The sequence below is a fragment of the Vigna unguiculata genome, chromosome 8 (genome assembly GCF_004118075.2).
Source record: "Vigna unguiculata cultivar IT97K-499-35 chromosome 8, ASM411807v1, whole genome shotgun sequence".
Taxonomy (NCBI): domain Eukaryota; kingdom Viridiplantae; phylum Streptophyta; class Magnoliopsida; order Fabales; family Fabaceae; genus Vigna; species Vigna unguiculata.
In genome coordinates this window covers 1,772,162-1,789,738 of record NC_040286.1, presented here as the reverse complement: position 1 = coordinate 1,789,738, position 17,577 = coordinate 1,772,162, and the positions used below count along the sequence as shown (strand labels likewise).

Genomic DNA, 17,577 nt, shown 5'->3' with positions numbered 1-17,577 from the left:
ATATGATACAACGAGTTCTTAAACATTTAAGAACTAGATCATCTATAAATTTTTAAACTCTTAAGTGTTAAGAATAAAAAGAACAATTTTTCAGTATGGATTATCATATCTTTATAATGCTAAATATTAGAGGGAATTGAACTGCAAATAAGATTTGTAAGAATTGTTTTAAAGTGACATGAGACGGATGAATCCATTTAAATTAGAATAAAACTTCATCAGAGTTTTTTTATAAAACACTTGTATGGTTGATGTTCTTAATTGTAAGTTCCAGGTGTGAAATACCTTACCATCATTTTCATGACAAATTACAGATTTATTTGTGCTGAATTCCTATTATTTGGTTCCTTTTTGATTGCTTTACACTGGGAAGTAGTTGCAATCGTTCTTTATATTCACTTTATTTCTCTTTGCTTTCTGAATTGAAGACTTTAGAGGTGGAAGTGTATCTTGGTGGGTGGTCATCACTTGGTCACATATAGTTAGCATATTTTTCTTGTGGTGGTGGTTCTACTTTCTGTCCTAATTGCTTGTTATGGAAATTTTGAAAAGCCTCATTAAAGCGATTCACATAACAGGGTGCGAAAACTGAGAAAAATAAAGTGTTTTCTTTTCAAGTTTTCTGAGTCTTGAGTGCAAGTGTAACCTTTAAGTTTTCACATTATCAACTTTTGAACGTGGTCATGCTCAATCCTTAATTGACTTGAGTATTATAATGGTGGATGATGTTGCTTCAACTGGGAACCAAATGCAAACCTACCTCCCCCAAGACAAAGTCTTTATATACCACTTTTTCTCGTAAAAATTAAAGCTATCTTCTATGCATGATCCAAATTTATTTTTTTAATTTGGATTCTGAGTTTTTTTATTGTCTCACTGTTGCATGTTCAAAATATATTGACTTTGATATTTTAGAATATGTTGCATTTTTTTTAATATATCAAAATTAGTTTATTTTAAAAGAATAGCAGAAAGACAATACAAAAAAATCAGTAGATATACTTACTTTTCTTTTTTCTTATATATATAATGATGACAACAAATTATAAATTAAGACGTTGTTTATCAAAATCTATTGCTATGTGAAGCCTAGGGGTATTTTAAGGGCAAGTTGAATGCAATCACGACTTGCCATTGGGAAAATTTGAGAAGTTAATGGTGTTGTGGAGTAGTGGAAAACATGACATGGCGTTTACTTTTCTGATGCTGATTACTGAAATGCTATTATGGAAACCCAAATGGGTGTCTTGAAATGAATGCATTTTTGGTTCAAAGTTCGGATTTTTATTTGAAATATCCTAACTTCAATGTGATGTTGAACCAACTATTATATCTATCAATGTTAGGGGGGTTTGCACTTTCATGTGATGTGTGTGGCACTCAAAAAAAAAAATGCTCCAACTTAATTTTGACAGCTACACAATCTAGGGAAGAAAGTCATGTTTTGGATATAGTTGTGATTGAGTAAAATAGAACATGATGAGGTAAAATAACATTCTCAACCTGCTATTTAGGTATGTTACAATGAAGTGGAATTGTTACTAAAAAATAAAATGAGATTAAAAAAAATATCCACTCCGATCATCTATATTAGTTAGGGCAGAAATTTTATTTTACTACTTTATTAAAATAAAAAAAAAAATCAAGGAATCAAAATCAAAAATTTGTGTAAGTATATCTTAATTACATTGGCAATAGGTTTATCTTTCATAACTTTAAAAGGAAACATCTTATATATGTTTTTGTCCTTAAATTTGTACGCAAAATTAAAATTTGTCATATTTTAAATTTTGATATATTTTGATCTCATACTTAAAAAATAATAGATAAAGTACTTTTAATCCAATTTCGTTAAATTTTGTTAACATGTCAAATATGTTTTGAATTATATTTGACTTATTTATACTATTTAATACATCTAAGTTCAAATAGGAATATATATATATATATATATATATATATATATATATATATATAAATAAGAGATAAACATTAACTTAATCTTATGATAAAAACATGTTGAAAATCCAACATTAATTAAAACAAAATTAATTTATAATATATAAATATATAAACTTATAACTAAACACATACAAAAGGGTCAGGATAAAAGTTTAAAAGTTTAAAGTAAACAAGTTCAATTAAAAATATCCAAACTAGTTTAACATCTTATAAAATTGTATTTGCATGATGTGATGGATAAGGCTTTGGTTAGCTTTCTCTTATGTTTTAAATTCGGTTTGAAGATAAATCGTTTCGTATCATTTTACAAGGTCCTAATTAAAAGAGACCAATTTGATTCATTAGGGAATAATAGAATTTACATCTAATAAAGTATACATCATATCAAATAAATAACGAAATAATATAAGAAATGTTCCACTAAAAATAAAGAAACTCATAAAACCAATTATTAATGACCATTAAAGACTAAGCTTTGATGTATTTTTGTCTGCATTTTACACATAATTTGACAGTATAATTTTTGTGTATATTTAGTATTTTACAAAACTAAATTAAATATTCAATATTTATTTGGTTTATTATAAAATGGGAGGTCCACATAGGAAACACAAATAAAACTCTCATCTTGTTGTTAGGTATTTGATAATTGGACTTAAATTCCATGGACTTATAAAGAAAAAGACAAATAAAGAATATAGAAAAAAGTATTAACAAACAAATTTATGTCTGCCACTGGAATTTTTCTTTAAGAAATCATGGAAATCCTAATAATAGGTTAAAATTGAATTCCAATATTAAGTTTACTAGGGTTGGTGAAGGGCATAATGGTCATTGTGCTGGTCAACTGGTTCTTTATAGATTCATGACTTATCCTTCAACAATTATGTCTTCCAATAGTTAGTGATAATGTTTTCATTTAACATTTTCTATCTAATGGTACTGATTTTATTGCATAGTATTTTTGCATATTATTATTATTTTGACACCTAACAAAGTTTTAGACACACTTTATAATAATTATTTTATCTTTTAATATTTTCCTTTTATAAATACCAAAATTATTTTTTTTTAAATTAAAATATTTCTAAAAATAGATTGTCAACTTATAAATATGGTGTAAACAAATATATTTTCTAATATTTTAATTATGCACTCTCACTTGTCATAATCATGCCCATTTCAATTCAACTCAACTTTTTTTGTGGTTGTTATGAAAGATGATATATAGTATGAGACAAATTCATAAATATTTTCTTATTTTTTTTCATTATTAAAAGTTCTCTTTTTTCCTCTGTTGAACCAATAGCTTATAAGATAAACATAATAGTAATTAAATCTATTTTTTTCTTTTTCTTTTTAAGTAAGGTCGTGCAAATATTTTTTTTAAACTTTGATAAAATCTTCTAGAATTGATCATCTGGCATCACTATTTTTTCCTTTTTTTTCTTTTATTAAAATTTATCCTTCTTTTTTTCTGAACCAATATTTTTTAAGATTAAATTGAGTTTATTTACTCTTTGGAAAAGTTAAGCCATCTTCTAGAATGTTGCATTGCATCCAGTCTTCATTCAACAAGTACTTACCTAAAAAAAAAGTCCCTTTTTGCACAGAAAAATGAAAATCAACACAATCAAAAGAAAAAGAAAGTAAAGTTATTTAGGCTGCTTTTATTTTCTTAAAGTGAGTCATTGATAATTGAAATCATGAAGTTAGGAAAAATATTGAAAAGTTCACTTCAGATTCTGATCATCACTGAAATTCCAAATCCCTACCTACCTATTTCATAAAAAAGGGTAAATTTCATGTAATAATAATAATAATAAATTGCGTAGAGATTAAATAAGTATAATAATTTTTAAAATAAATTAGTCCGGGTTAACCATTTTTTTCTGTTTTTACTTGATTTATCGTTTATACATTTTTTATTAATTTACCTAAAATTACTTTTGGGTAAATATTTGTGTTTTTGAAAAAAAAAAAACCTTCATGTTTTTAAAGCACATTTGTTCATGGTTATATTAGGGTAGATTAGATTTGTTATCTAGTTAGTTAATATATTCTGTTTTCTTTTTTTCACCTTTTGTACCATCATTTTATCTGTGTTGATTTTGCATGTATATAATTTAAGATTTCTTTTATTTCACGTGATGATTAAAGTATTATATTATAAAGAGAACTTTAAACGTATAAGAAATGCATTGCAATTTGCTAAATTGGAGTTAGATGTTATATTTAGTTTAATTTATTATTCTTTTTTAATCTCATTTTTTGAGCTATAAAAGCATCATCAAAAGGCATTGAGGATTTGGTCAATTGGAAAGATAACAGGAAAGTAGTCAACTCACACTAACACTTTTTTATGTATAAATAAAAGATGTTGGCAAAAACTACTTAAAATTAAGTTTGTATAATCAATTTTAGGTTAACAACTTCACATTATTTACCTAGAAGAGATAAAAAAAAAAAAAAGGTCTCCCAATAAATTAAATATATGTTTCAATATATGCTTAGGGTAACTAGTTAGAAAAATATTACATGCTTCCTTAAAACAATTTTTACAAAAAATATCATTTATAACAAATTATTATTTATACCAATATTAAATGAAATGATTTGTTTTTAATCTAATCATTTATTTAGTTTCAAAAATTTTAATCTAATCCTTTTATTTAATTTGAAAGTAGCAGTTTAGATTAATTAACAATAATTATGTGTAAGAAATAAAACTACATAAAAATATGTATATTATCAATTATATATATTACAATTGATTTAATTTTCTCTATTCTCTTCGCTTCATAATAATACATATAAGGTTTGTTAAAAGTAAAGATAATAAACAACATAACAAAAGGCCAAAATCTAGGACATTTTCTTACGCTTCCTATTAATTAATATATATATATATATATATATATATATATATATATATATATATATATATATATATAAAAGAAATGAATTTTAAGTTAAATTTTATTATTCAGAACTAATTTATAAGATGAGGTTTGTACATTTCCCATTTATATATTATATCATTTTATCTTTACTTGATGTGGATATACTTCTTACACCGAAACATATACATCTCAAGCGATGAAAATAAACATTAATGAATGATTTGACGGTAATACGATAGACCCAACAAATAACAAATTTTTCGATAAAATAAGGAGTAACACAAATAAATAAATAACAAATCTAAATAAAATAAATTTTAATCCATAACATTTATACAATATTAAAAAATAAATTTTAAACTTAATTCAATTAAACACAATAACCTAAATTTTGCATTCACTTATTTCCTATAAGATCGCATAGAAGAAAAACAAAAATTTGAAGCATATTATACTTTTTCTTTCTCGATTGATGAGACCTATGGTTTGTTTTCTTCCGTGTATGTTTAGAACTTGTCTTTAATTCATACCTCATATTTTTACATGACTTTTTTTTAAATGAAATTATATATGCTAATACAACAATTTATTTTGAATAAGTTATATTACTAAATTCTTTAATTGAATAAATTAATATTAAACCATTATTCGAATAAAGTAAGTTTAAAAAATAAGTATCTACAATCTATAATAGTAAATGAGGAATCCAATTAGATTTTTATGATTCAATATAGTCATAACAATAAGACTTGCAAGAAACTCTTAGTTCATGAATATGCATAGAAAGGAACAATTGTTTTGTGTAGTTCCTGAAAATTGGATCTTTTCGTCTCTTTTATATTTTGATGTCTTCCATCTTAATAAATTATTTATTAAAAAGTAGGAACAAAATATTTTAGAAAAAATTGTTAAATGTGAATAAAAAAAAGGAATGAATTCAAGGGAAAAGAAACTAAGGAGGAAGGATAATTATTTTACATACTTACTGAAAATTGCATATTGTCTAACTTTTTTATGTTTTCTTTTCCATCTTTACTTTTGCATACTTGTATATTTATCATAGGAAAAGAAAGGGAGAAAATATCAAATTAAATATATACACATATTTCTATAGAATATGTTTTTTTTTTCGTAAGAGCAAAGTTGAACACACTTCATTATCATTATTGATAATTACTCTGAACTGTTAATTTGAGATTAAATAGAATGTTTTAGATTAAGAGTAAGTCATTCTAATTATTCTTGAAATAAATAGATTCATGCTCTTATTAATATTATACGAAAATGCTTAATTTTTTTTGGATAATTAAGGTTGGATATAAAGTGTTTAATGTATTAACCCTAATTTGAAGAGTTTCCCATTCTAACCATGCACAGAATAATTGTTTATTGTAGTTTACTTATCTTAGTAAACGAGATTAAAAAAAAAGTCTTGGACATTGACTCAGAGAGAGAAGTTAGTTTACGAAAGAAGAGCGAAATAACGGAAAAGAAACGAGAGTTAAGAATGTTTCAGAAAACAGAGGAAAACAGAGCATAAGAGAGTGAGACAGAGTGTGGCCACTCTCACACCACACAATGGCCCTCAACGACTTCTTCGCCGGCGAGATCGCGACGGAGCTTCTCAAAATGCTCATCAGCATCTCCCGGAAGTCGCTCCTCTGCCGTGCCAGCGCCGACCAACTCATCTCGTACATCCACGAGCTCCTCCCCACCATCGAGGAGATAAAGTACTCCGGCGTCGAGCTCCCCGCCCTGCGCCAGTCCCAGCTCCACCGTCTCTCGGAGCTTCTCCGGTCCGGCGTCGAGCTCTCCCACAAGGTCCTGGCCTCCAGCCGCTGGAACGTGTACCGCAACCTCCACCTCGCCAAGAAGATGGACAAGCTCGAGAAGACCGTTTCCAAGTTCCTCCTCGGCCCCATGCAGGCCCACATCATGGCCGACGTCCACCACACGCGCTTCGAGATGGCGGAGCGCTTCGACCGCGTTGACAACTCCGTCCGCCGCCTCGAGCAGTACTTCGGGAACATTAAGATTGGCGTCGGCGGCGGCGGCTGGGTTGAGGAGGCTGTTAGGAGCGTGGACGAGAATGTTGTTGACGGCAGCTCCGCCGTGGGGTTGGGGTTCGGGAAGATTAAGGTAAGGGAGATGCTTGTCGGAAGGGAGGATCTCTGGGTTGTCGGGATTTCTGGGATTGGCGGCTCCGGGAAGACCACTCTCGCTAGAGAGGTCTGCAAAGATGACCAAGTTAGATGTGAGTTCATAAAGTTCCTTAATTTAAACTCGTCAAAGTTATTCATGCTCAAAGAATCAAACTTTTCCTTCGTAATTCGTGCAATAAAAAAGATAACATAACATACATGATCAGGAAACTGTTTATCGTGGTTCAACTTGTACGATACTGTTCCATGCATAGATTAGTCAGTGTGGAGTTTTACTTCGCATGAATCAAATTTTTTGCAGGTTATTTCAGGGAGAGGATTTTGTTCCTGACTGTGTCTCAGTCTCCAAACGTGGAGCAACTAAGAACGAAGATTTGGGGGTACATTATGGGAAATGAGAGATTGGATTCGAACTATGTGGTTCCACAGTGGGTGCCACAGTTTGAGTGCAAAATTGAAGCAGCTCGAACTCTGATTGTGTTGGATGATGTGTGGACACTCTCTGTGGTGGAGCAGCTTGTGTGCAGAATACCTGGTTGCAAGTTTCTTGTGGTGTCCAGAACGAAATTCCAAACGTTGGTGAGTTATGAAGTGGAATTGCTGAGTGAAGAGGATGCCTTGTCTCTGTTCTGTCACCATGCTTTTGGACAGAAATCAATCCCTTCAGCTGCTAATGAGAGTTTGGTGAAGCAGGTAATGTGTTGTTTGTAACTGTAAAAGATAATGCTAAATACCATCTAAAACATCTTAGGTGAATGCACACATGTTTGTTTCTATGTTAAGAATGATTTTAATTCCAAAACTGGTTCTAAGTTGAAGCACTGAACAAGTAGAGTGTTATGCATGGACCTCATTCACTTTTATGATTCTTGTGTGTGATGGCAAATAGGTTGTCACTGAGTGTGGAAGGCTTCCTTTGGCTCTTAAGGTGATTGGAGCTTCTTTGCGAGATCAACCTGAGATGTTTTGGTTAAGCGTTAAGAACAGGTTATCTCAAGGCCAAAGCATTGGTGAATCCCACGAAATCAATCTGATTGAAAGAATGGGAATCAGTATCAATTACCTTCCAGAAAAGGTCAAGGAATGCTTCTTGGACCTGTGTTCATTTCCTGAGGATAAAAAAATCCCTTTGGATGTACTCATCAACATGTGGGTGGAAATCCATGACATTCCTGAAACAGAAGCTTATGCCATTGTTGTTGAACTCTCCAACAAAAATCTTCTCACCTTAATGAAAGAACATCGGTATGCAACATGAGAAATGCTCTTAACTTGGTTTTCTTGTTTTTCCTGTTGTTGGAATAAGCAATGAGATCACTCTAACACCCTTTTGATGTTTTAATCTACCAGTGCAGGGGGCATGTATAGCAGCTGCTTTGAGATATCAGTTACTCAACATGATATACTGAGAAACCTAGCCATTAATCTGAGCAACCGTGCTAGCATTAATGAACGCAGGCGATTAGTAATGCCAAAAAGAGAAAACACAATTCCTAAAGAGTGGTTGAGATACAAACACAAACCATTTGAGGCTCAGATTGTTTCAGTTCATACAGGTATATACCAATTACTCTCTGAAAAATGGCTTTCTTATCTTTCCTATTCTTGCTTCTTTTGTTCATTTTTGTTGTAAGTTTCACATCGATTAAAGATAAGACCAAGATAAGGTCAATTTAGAGAATTTAGAGTATATATGTAAATACAAACCTCAACTTACAAGCCAGTTCTATGAAGTTGAATTAGGTTTAAAGTAACAATTTTTGTGATGAATTTGACATTGCAGGTGAAATGAAAGATGTGGACTGGTGTAATATGGAGTTTCCAAAAGCAGAAGTTTTGATCATTAATTTCACATCCACCGAGTACTTCTTACCTCAGTTCATCAACAGAATGCCAAATTTGAGAGCACTGATAATAATAAACTACAGTGCAACATATGCTTGCCTTCACAACATTTCAGTTTTCAAGAACTTGCCCAACTTGAGGAGCCTCTGGCTTGAAAAAGTTTCCACCCCAGAATTATCAGGCACTGTGTTGGAAAACTTGGGAAAACTTTTTATTGTCCTCTGCAAGATTAACAACAGTTTGGTTGAAAAAGAGGTAGATTTAGCCAAAGTCTTCCCAAACCTCTTTGACCTCACTCTTGATCATTGTGATGATCTAACCCAATTGCCCTCAAGCATCTGTGGAATGAAATCACTTCAAAACTTGAGTCTCACCAACTGCCACAATCTGAATCAATTGCCTCTTGAACTAGGGAAACTAAGATCTCTAGAGATTCTTCGTTTATATGCTTGCCCTGAACTGAAAACAGTGCCTAATAGCATATGTGAGATGATGAGATTGAAGTATATTGACATTTCTCAATGTGTGAACCTGAGATGTTTCCCTGAAGAGATTGGTAAAGTAGTGAGCTTGGAGAAGATTGATATGAGGGAATGTTCTATGATCAGAAATGTACCAAAGTCTGCATTGTCGTTGCAGTCTCTGCGACTTGTAATTTGTGACGAAGAGGTTTCTGGGATTTGGAAAGAGGTTGAGAAGGCGAAGCCTAATGTGCACATTCAAGTATCAGAACAGCACTTTGACTTGGACTGGCTTAAAGAATGACTCATTTGTGTGTATTTTCCTGTGATGTTTTACTTTCCAATTTCATGTGAATACTTGTATATAACTTCTACTTTTTATGGAAATTATCTTTTTCAGAAACCTTTTCAAAATACAACGGTGAATCCAAGTTTTAATATTAAATAAAAATAAAAAAATTGAGAAAAATTATCAACATTATCTTATACTACTAAGAGAGAGGACTTCAATTCAAGTTAAATATATTTTTAGTCTCTAGATTTGAATGAAATTAAAATTTGTCTTTAATTTTAATATATTTTAATTTTAAAATTTTAAAATTGAATAGATACAATTATTTTAATTCAATAACATTCCAACGATATTAATTTGTTTAAGTTTGTAAAACGGTTTTACAAATTAACTTTTAAATTTTTGAATGTGTGAAATAGTATAAACAATTAAAATAATACATCAAAATATTTAATACAACTAAATTAAAAGAATTATAAAGTTTAAAAATCAATATCTATCAAAATTTGAGATATAAAGAAAATTCAATTTTGCCTTCAAATTTGGATTAAAAACACATTTATTTTATTCCTTGAATAAATACAATAGCACGGATAAATTTCAATCTATACGAATACATTTTATGTTATATTTTAAATAATAAGTAAAATATGTTTTTTAGTTTCTTTAATTTTGTAATAGTTTACTTTTTGTTTAAACTTACACTTTCCGAGATTGAACTAAGTTATACTTGATATTTCATTTCTTCTTTATACAATATTTTTTTGTTTTTTCTGTACATATACTTATAAAAAAACTGAGGAATTTTTCTCTTGTCGAAAAAATTATCTCATGCCGGAAAAACCGGAAAAACGGTACGAATGTTATATATTATTATATAAAGTAATTGAAATTTATATTGATAGAAACAAAGAAGGGCATGTGGAGTGAGAACTTTCGTGGAAATGCACAAAGTGCGATTGTAATTTGTCTTCATATAAATAATACATGTGACTTTAATCACTCAACTTTTTCTACAGCACTTTTTTTATTTCTAAATTTAAAAGTGTACGTGTGTATATAACATTTAAAGTTTTAAAAATGAAGATAAAATTTAATAGGGTTAAATATGTTTTTAATTCTTCAAGTGAAATTTAGATTTAATTAATTTTTAAAATTTTTAATCAATTTAGTCATTTATCTTAAAAAGTGCGTAAATTTAGTCTTTTTAACCAAATTTTGTTAAGTTTATCTGACATTTCAAGCACATTTTAAGATAGTATTTGAATTATTTACATTATTTGACATATTTTTACTTCAATGTTAATTCAAATATTATCATAAAATATACCATCATGTCAAATAAATTTAACAAATTTTGGTAAAAAATACTAAATTCACACATTTCTAAAAATAAAAAACTAAATTGGTATAAAATTTCAAAAATGAACTAATTTAAAAAAATTTATGAATCTTGAACCATGAAAAATATATTTAACTCAATTTTATATTATTAGAAACTAATGCATTTTATCCTAAATCTGCTTCCAAATTTGACAAAAACATTTTCATATTGAAAGTCTCTATCAGTGTCATTCATGATTGCAAAAACCAACCAATGGAGTGCATGAAATAGGTCAAAATTACACATTTAAGTCCCTAATCTCATCGTTGAAAATGAAATAAACATTATCAGCTTTTGAATTTGAAGACTTACTTTAATTTAGTTTAGTCAGAAATAACATCCCTTTTATAAAAAATTATTTCCGAAGATAAAAAAGAGACACAGATTACATAATATATCATACAATTAATAGTGAAAGGAAATGGACAAAGGCTCATGAATATTCTAAGGGCAGAGAGAGAAAGAGGAGCAAAAGATAGTGGGTAATATAATATGAGCAAAAAGAAAGATTAAAAAAATAGAAGAAGCAAATGATATTACGTAATTACTTGTATATAATTATCTGTTATTTAAAGGCTTCTTTAGAGATTTTATTTTAGTCATTTCATATTAAGGATTACTAATATTTTTAATTATTAAGATTCATTAACATCCTGGAAATAAAATAATTGGGATTTTGATTTAAGAATTTCAATGTTATTAATTTTGTTTAAATTTTGTAATGATTAAAGTAATTATTACAATTTTTTTTACCAATTTTGATGGTTACTAGTAAATAAAATTGAAAAAGAAATTATTAAACCTAAAAAGACCAAAGTGTTTCCAGAAACAGTTGAAGTTATGAAGTATACGAGGGCTAAGTTAAGTACGAGAGTTAACTAACAGTTAGCGGTGTTAGTTAAATCTATGTCCCAAAATCCAACGGTTGGAAATGAATGTTGTTGTCCCCAACAAAAGTTGATCACGTCACGTGTGCCTGAACGCTATTGGTGTACTAAGAATTGAGAAACTATGATTGGCAACTGAAGGACAGTACCGTCATTTCGCAAGAGCCACCAATTGCTGACTCCTTTAATACCAAGAAAGAAGAAGAAGAAGAAAAAGGAAGAGAAGAATAGCTCCACCACCACCACCATGGCCCTAACGGACCTTTTCACCGGAGAGATAGCCTCCGATCTCTGGAAAATGCTCATAACAATATCCCGAAAGGCTCTCCGCTGCAAGTCCAGCGCGGAGCAACTCATCACCTACGTGCGCGAGATTCTTCCCACCATCGAGGAAATAAAGTACTCCGGCGTGGAGCTTCCGGCGCCGAGGCAGTCGCAGCTGGACCGTCTCTCGGAGATTCTGCGCTCCGGCGTGGAGCTTTCGCACCAGGCGCTGTCGTCCAGCCGCTGGAACGTGTACCGGAACTTCCAGCTGGCGAAGAAGATGGAGAAGCTGGAGAAGCACGTGACGAGGTTCCTGCAGGTTCCCATGCAGGCGCACATACTCGCCGACGTGCATCACGCGCGGTTCGAGATGGCGGAGCGGTTCGACCGGGTGGAGGCGTCGAACCGGCGGATGGAGCGGTTTCTGGAGGAGATGAAGATCGGAGTGAACGGGGGTGGGTGGGTGGAGGAGGCTGTGAAGAGCATGCAGGAAGATGAGACGTGGGTGGAAGGGTGTAACGGGAATAACGGTTTCAGTGTTGGGTTGGACTTCGGGAAGAAGAAGGTTATGGAGATGGTTTTCTCTAACAATGATGCTGATTGGATTGTCGGGATTTGCGGGATTGGTGGCTCCGGGAAAACCACCCTTGCCAGAGAGCTCTGCAGAGACGACCAAGTCCGATGTAAGTCCACCATTCCACCTTCACCCATCATTAAAAAGAAAAACTTTTTTTTTTCCTTCTTGGTAATGTGAATGCAGCTGACGAAACACTAAATCAGTTGTTTCAGTTAGAAAGTGATTTGCATGAATCAACTGACACAGACTTGTTTCAGTTTAACAAGCAGTTATCGTGAATCAATTGATACAAAATTGTGTTCTTGAATTTAAAGTTTCAGTATGTAGGAGCAGGATTATTCCTGTGAAAAATATTTAATCTTGTTCAAAAGAATCGGGTTCTGAACAGAACTTTTAAAAACCTCGGGGGAGATTATGTTTATGATGTTAGTTTCACGTTTGATAACCGACAATCCTATTCTTGTATATTCGTGTCTGACAAGATTGCAGTTTTATAACTTGAAAAGGGTGAATGCATTTGTTGTCTGTTTATTTTGTTTAAAAGTGTTTCGAGAGTGTGACAGTTGCTTTTTGCAGGTTATTTCAAGGACAGGATTTTGTTTTTGACCGTGTCACAGTCTCCGAATGTGGAGCAGCTGAGAGCGAGGATCTGGGGACACATCATGGGCAACCAAGGCTTAAATGGAAATTACGTGGTTCCACAGTGGATGCCACAGTTCGAATGCAAAGGGGAAGCTCAAGTTCTTGTTGTTCTTGACGATGTGTGGTCGTTCTCCGTGCTGGAGCAGCTTGTGTGGAAAATCCCTGGCTGCAAATTCCTCGTGGTGTCTCGATTCAGATTCCCAACATTCTTCAGTGCGACTTATCACGTGGAATTGCTGGGTGAAGAGGATGCTCTCTCTCTGTTTTGCCACCATGCTTTTGGAGAGAAGTCAATTCCTTTGGGTGCTAATGTGAGCTTGGTGAAGCAGGTAATGGATGGAACTGAAGTTGTGTTCTATGTCCCTGGTTATTGATTAAGTGCAGAAACCAAAATCCTGTGATATATGACGCGTTTACCTTCTCTTGTTCTGTGTTTGTATCAACAGGTTGTGGCTGAGTGTGGAAAACTTCCACTGGCTCTGAAGGTGATTGGAGCTTCTTTGCGAGACCAGAATGAAATGTTTTGGCTGAGTGTTAAGAGTAATCTGTCTCAAGGTCACAGCATTGGTGAGTCCTATGAAATCAATCTGATTGATAGAATGGCAATTAGTACAAACTACCTGCCAGAAAAGATCAAAGAATGCTTCTTGGACCTGTGTTCTTTCCCTGAGGATAGGAAGATCCCTCTCGAAATTCTAATCAATATGTGGGTTGAAATCCATGACATTCGTGAGGCGGAAGCATATGCCATTGCGGTTGAGCTTTCGAACAAGAACCTTCTAACCTTAGTGAAAGAAGCACGGTACGCAAATTGCAGACTTAGAAATGCATTTCAATGTGTTCATTTTCTTTTCATTTATCTCTTATCAGAAGCATTATTCTAACACCCTTTTGATCATTTTAACCATTCAGTGCCGGGGGCATGTATAGCAGCTGCTTTGAGATCTCTGTGACTCAGCATGACACACTGAGAGACCTTGCTCTTATTTTGAGCAAGCGCGGGAGCATTCATGAACACAGAAGGTTAGTCATGGCACAACGAGAAGAAAATGGACTACTCCCAAAAGAATGGTCAAGATTCCAGAACCGACCCTTTGAAGCACAGATTGTTTCAATTAACACAGGTATGTACAAATATCAACAACTCATGATTATCATAAACTTTCTGTCTGGTTGTGTGATTCATCTGTGATGAACTTCAAATTGCAGGTGAAATGACAGAAATGGATTGGTTTGAGCTGGATTTTCCCAAGGCTGAAGTGTTGATCATCAATTTCACATCCAGTGATTACTTTTTACCTCCCTTCATCAGCAAGATGCCAAATTTGAGAGCACTGATAATAGTAAACTACAGTACCTCATATGTTCGCCTTCACAATGTTTCAGTTCTTATGAATTTGACCAACTTGAGGAGTCTCTGGCTTGAAAAGGTTTCCACCCCTCAGTTTTCAGGCACTGTCTTGAAAAACTTGAGCAAACTATTCATAGTCCTCTGCCAGATCAACAACAGTTTGGATGGGAAACAGTTCCCTAACCTCTCTGAGCTCACACTTGATCACTGCAATGATCTAACATACTTGCCCTCAAGCATCTGTGGAATAAAGTCACTCAGAAACATGAGCCTCACAGACTGCCACAATTTGTCTCAACTACCTGTTGAATTTGGCAATCTAAAATCTCTTGAGATCCTCCGTTTATATGCTTGTCCTGATCTAGAAACACTTCCTCCTAGCATGTGTGAGATGAAGAAATTGAAGTACATTGACATTTCTCAGTGCACTAACCTCACATGCTTCCCTAAAGAGATTGGTAGATTAGTAAATTTAGAGAAGATTGACATGAGGGAATGCCCTATGATTAGGTATTTACCAAAGTCTGCAGTGTCATTACGCTCTCTGCAGCTTGTAATCTGTGACGAGGAGGTGTATGGAACATGGAGAGATGTTGCTGAGATGGCCAAGTCAAATGTTCACATTCAGGTACCAGAACAACACTTTGATCTGGACTGGCTTCAAGAATGAAGAAGCATCACTTCCCACAATTCATTGTATATACTTGTTCATAGAAAAAGGAAATTTTCTTTTTTCCCACAAGTTATGGTATGACACAATCTTAGGTTCCTGTACTTGGTTATTGTCAGTTTAGTTAGATAACCGTAACAGACAGAAAGTTTCAATTTTTAAAAGCATCTTTTCAAAAACCACATTCCCAATGTTGATTGTTTGAGATGAGTTAAACAAGAACACAAAAATCAAAGTATATACACACACACATATACCAGGGGCGGCTAGAAAAAAAATGAAAATGGACGAGTTAGATTTCCAAAAGGAAGTGCTTTTCCCATTTTGAGTTGGAAAGTTGAGACCATAATGTTGGAATTTTGAGACCACCATCATTGTCTGTGTACATGTGTACATATACATTGTACATGTGCGACCAGTTTCCATCACATGCCTCCACCCAAAGGCCATGTTGTGCATTCAGATGAGAAAACGCGTAAAGAGAAACATAAAGACAAAAACTGAAAGCAACCTTTGGATTTTGATTCACCACACTCGCAAAGGTTGCTGTCATGTGTCTACCTTGAAGCTTCCTTCTTATCTTTCTTCTTTTTCACTATTGAGGTTAGGTCAATGTCTTTTTTTCATTATTTATCCTCACACATTGTTCAATCCGTATATAGTGCAAGTCAAGCCTCCCAAGTCAACATCATCATCATCATCAAAACTTCTAAAATTAATTTTTGCATCACCTGTGCCTGACTTTCAAAGACACTTATACCCTTGTGTATGAGTGTCAAGCAATTTTTTAACGCAGAATATGAAGCATAAGAGAGACTTGTACTTCAAAATAAGAGAAGTTTTATTTATATATATGTGAAATACTACACCTTCAAGGGTGAGTCCCTTTCACACCTATCCAGGACATACTGCACTCATCTGAGTCGGTTTTAACCATCAGCTTTGACACCACTTATTAGATTTAGAAAGGGGATTTCACTGGAAAGATACAACACCAATGAAACCTGAGTTCAACCATATAAAAAATTGACACCACTCTCAACCCAAAATCTTATGACAATAAATTTATAGATATTTTATTTTGATATAGTGCTCTACTTTCTTATTTCTAACAAATATGAAACTTACACTATTCCTAACCCTTATTGGGTATTTAAAAATAAGTGGCTAAGGTTTATTTGAGAAGTTACAATCAGAAATATCTGCATTAAGATTTTTCAAATAATTTTATTTTCTTAGGGTAGCATTACGCCATGCTTATGCCTTATGCATGATGATGCAACTAAGAAATATATATGTCATAAACAGCGACACAATTGACATGAAAAATGTAATCACACCACTCAATCTGTTGATTTTTCTTTCATCCTATTATAGGGTGATAAACTGATTATCGAGGACTGAATTTAAATTAATAGCATTTATTTTAGTTAGGTCACTTTCTTAGGGTAAGACTTAATCAACTTGGACCAACAATCGGATTTAAAACTTAATATATAAATAAAACATATAAATTTGGACATTATATTTAAAACATATAAAACATGTCTGTTTTAAGAAATATATCTTTATGTTCTTTAATTTAATGAATATAGTCCAAAATTGTTTTCAAGTTTTGAATAAAATAAGAAAAATAGACACCAAACCATCAGTGTAAGATAACTAAGAACATTAACCGTGTTCTGATGAGGAAATTGAAAATCAAAGGTTTGATATTCTAGGAAAGTCAATTTTCCTCAAAATTTTATTCCCTGTATGTGTGTGTGTGTGTCAAACGAAGAGAAAACACAATGCATGATGAACTCACAATTCAATTTTAATATACATAAACAGATAAAGCCTTAAACTTAAGAAAAACAACAATAATAATACTGTCAGTGATACAATTGAATACTCTATTCCAAGTCTTTGATTAGAGCATCAGCATCATCCAACTTGGTGATGAACAAAATCTACCATCTCAAAGTGAACTTTTGCACTAAAGAAACTACTATATAAAGAATTGGAATAATTTGCACTCTCCTGCAGTAAAAAGAAATGCTCATATTACATTTTTCTCACCTGCTATCATCAAATACACATTCTTTTCACTTGAAAGATGAATATCTTACAATTAACTATATTCTTATAGAAGTGAAATTATTAGATTTTTCCTCAACAGAGATAGCAGTAAGTTT

At 32.5% G+C, this 17,577-nt stretch overlaps 2 protein-coding genes across 2 annotated transcripts; both read left to right on the top strand.

The window, feature by feature from the left end:
• Positions 1–6,443: 6,443 nt before the first annotated feature.
• LOC114194683 (probable disease resistance protein At4g33300) lies at positions 6,444–9,637 on the top strand. The gene is made up of 5 exons (XM_028085047.1): positions 6,444–7,119; positions 7,329–7,720; positions 7,917–8,272; positions 8,378–8,583; positions 8,811–9,637. The coding sequence occupies exons 1-5, from the start codon at positions 6,444–6,446 to the stop codon at positions 9,635–9,637; spliced, it is 2,457 nt and encodes an 818-aa protein (XP_027940848.1).
• A 2,506-nt stretch (positions 9,638–12,143) lies between these two features.
• Positions 12,144–15,579, top strand: LOC114194276 (probable disease resistance protein At4g33300). The gene is made up of 5 exons (XM_028084402.1): positions 12,144–12,843; positions 13,314–13,708; positions 13,826–14,181; positions 14,292–14,503; positions 14,589–15,579. The coding sequence occupies exons 1-5, from the start codon at positions 12,144–12,146 to the stop codon at positions 15,398–15,400; spliced, it is 2,475 nt and encodes an 824-aa protein (XP_027940203.1). The 3' UTR covers positions 15,401–15,579.
• Positions 15,580–17,577: the final 1,998 nt, after the last annotated feature.

Excerpts from the sequence above, each read along its gene's own strand:
- LOC114194683 (XM_028085047.1), top strand. The coding sequence starts at position 6,444 with ATGGCCCTCAACGACTTCTTCGCCGGCGAGATCGCGACGGAGCTTCTC. Across the intron at positions 7,120-7,328 it reads CAAAGATGACCAAGTTAGAT|GTTATTTCAGGGAGAGGATT; the intron begins GTGAGTTCATAA and ends AATTTTTTGCAG. Across the intron at positions 8,273-8,377 it reads ACCTTAATGAAAGAACATCG|TGCAGGGGGCATGTATAGCA; the intron begins GTATGCAACATG and ends TTAATCTACCAG.
- LOC114194276 (XM_028084402.1), top strand. The coding sequence starts at position 12,144 with ATGGCCCTAACGGACCTTTTCACCGGAGAGATAGCCTCCGATCTCTGG. Across the intron at positions 12,844-13,313 it reads CAGAGACGACCAAGTCCGAT|GTTATTTCAAGGACAGGATT; the intron begins GTAAGTCCACCA and ends TGCTTTTTGCAG. Across the intron at positions 13,709-13,825 it reads ATGTGAGCTTGGTGAAGCAG|GTTGTGGCTGAGTGTGGAAA; the intron begins GTAATGGATGGA and ends TTGTATCAACAG.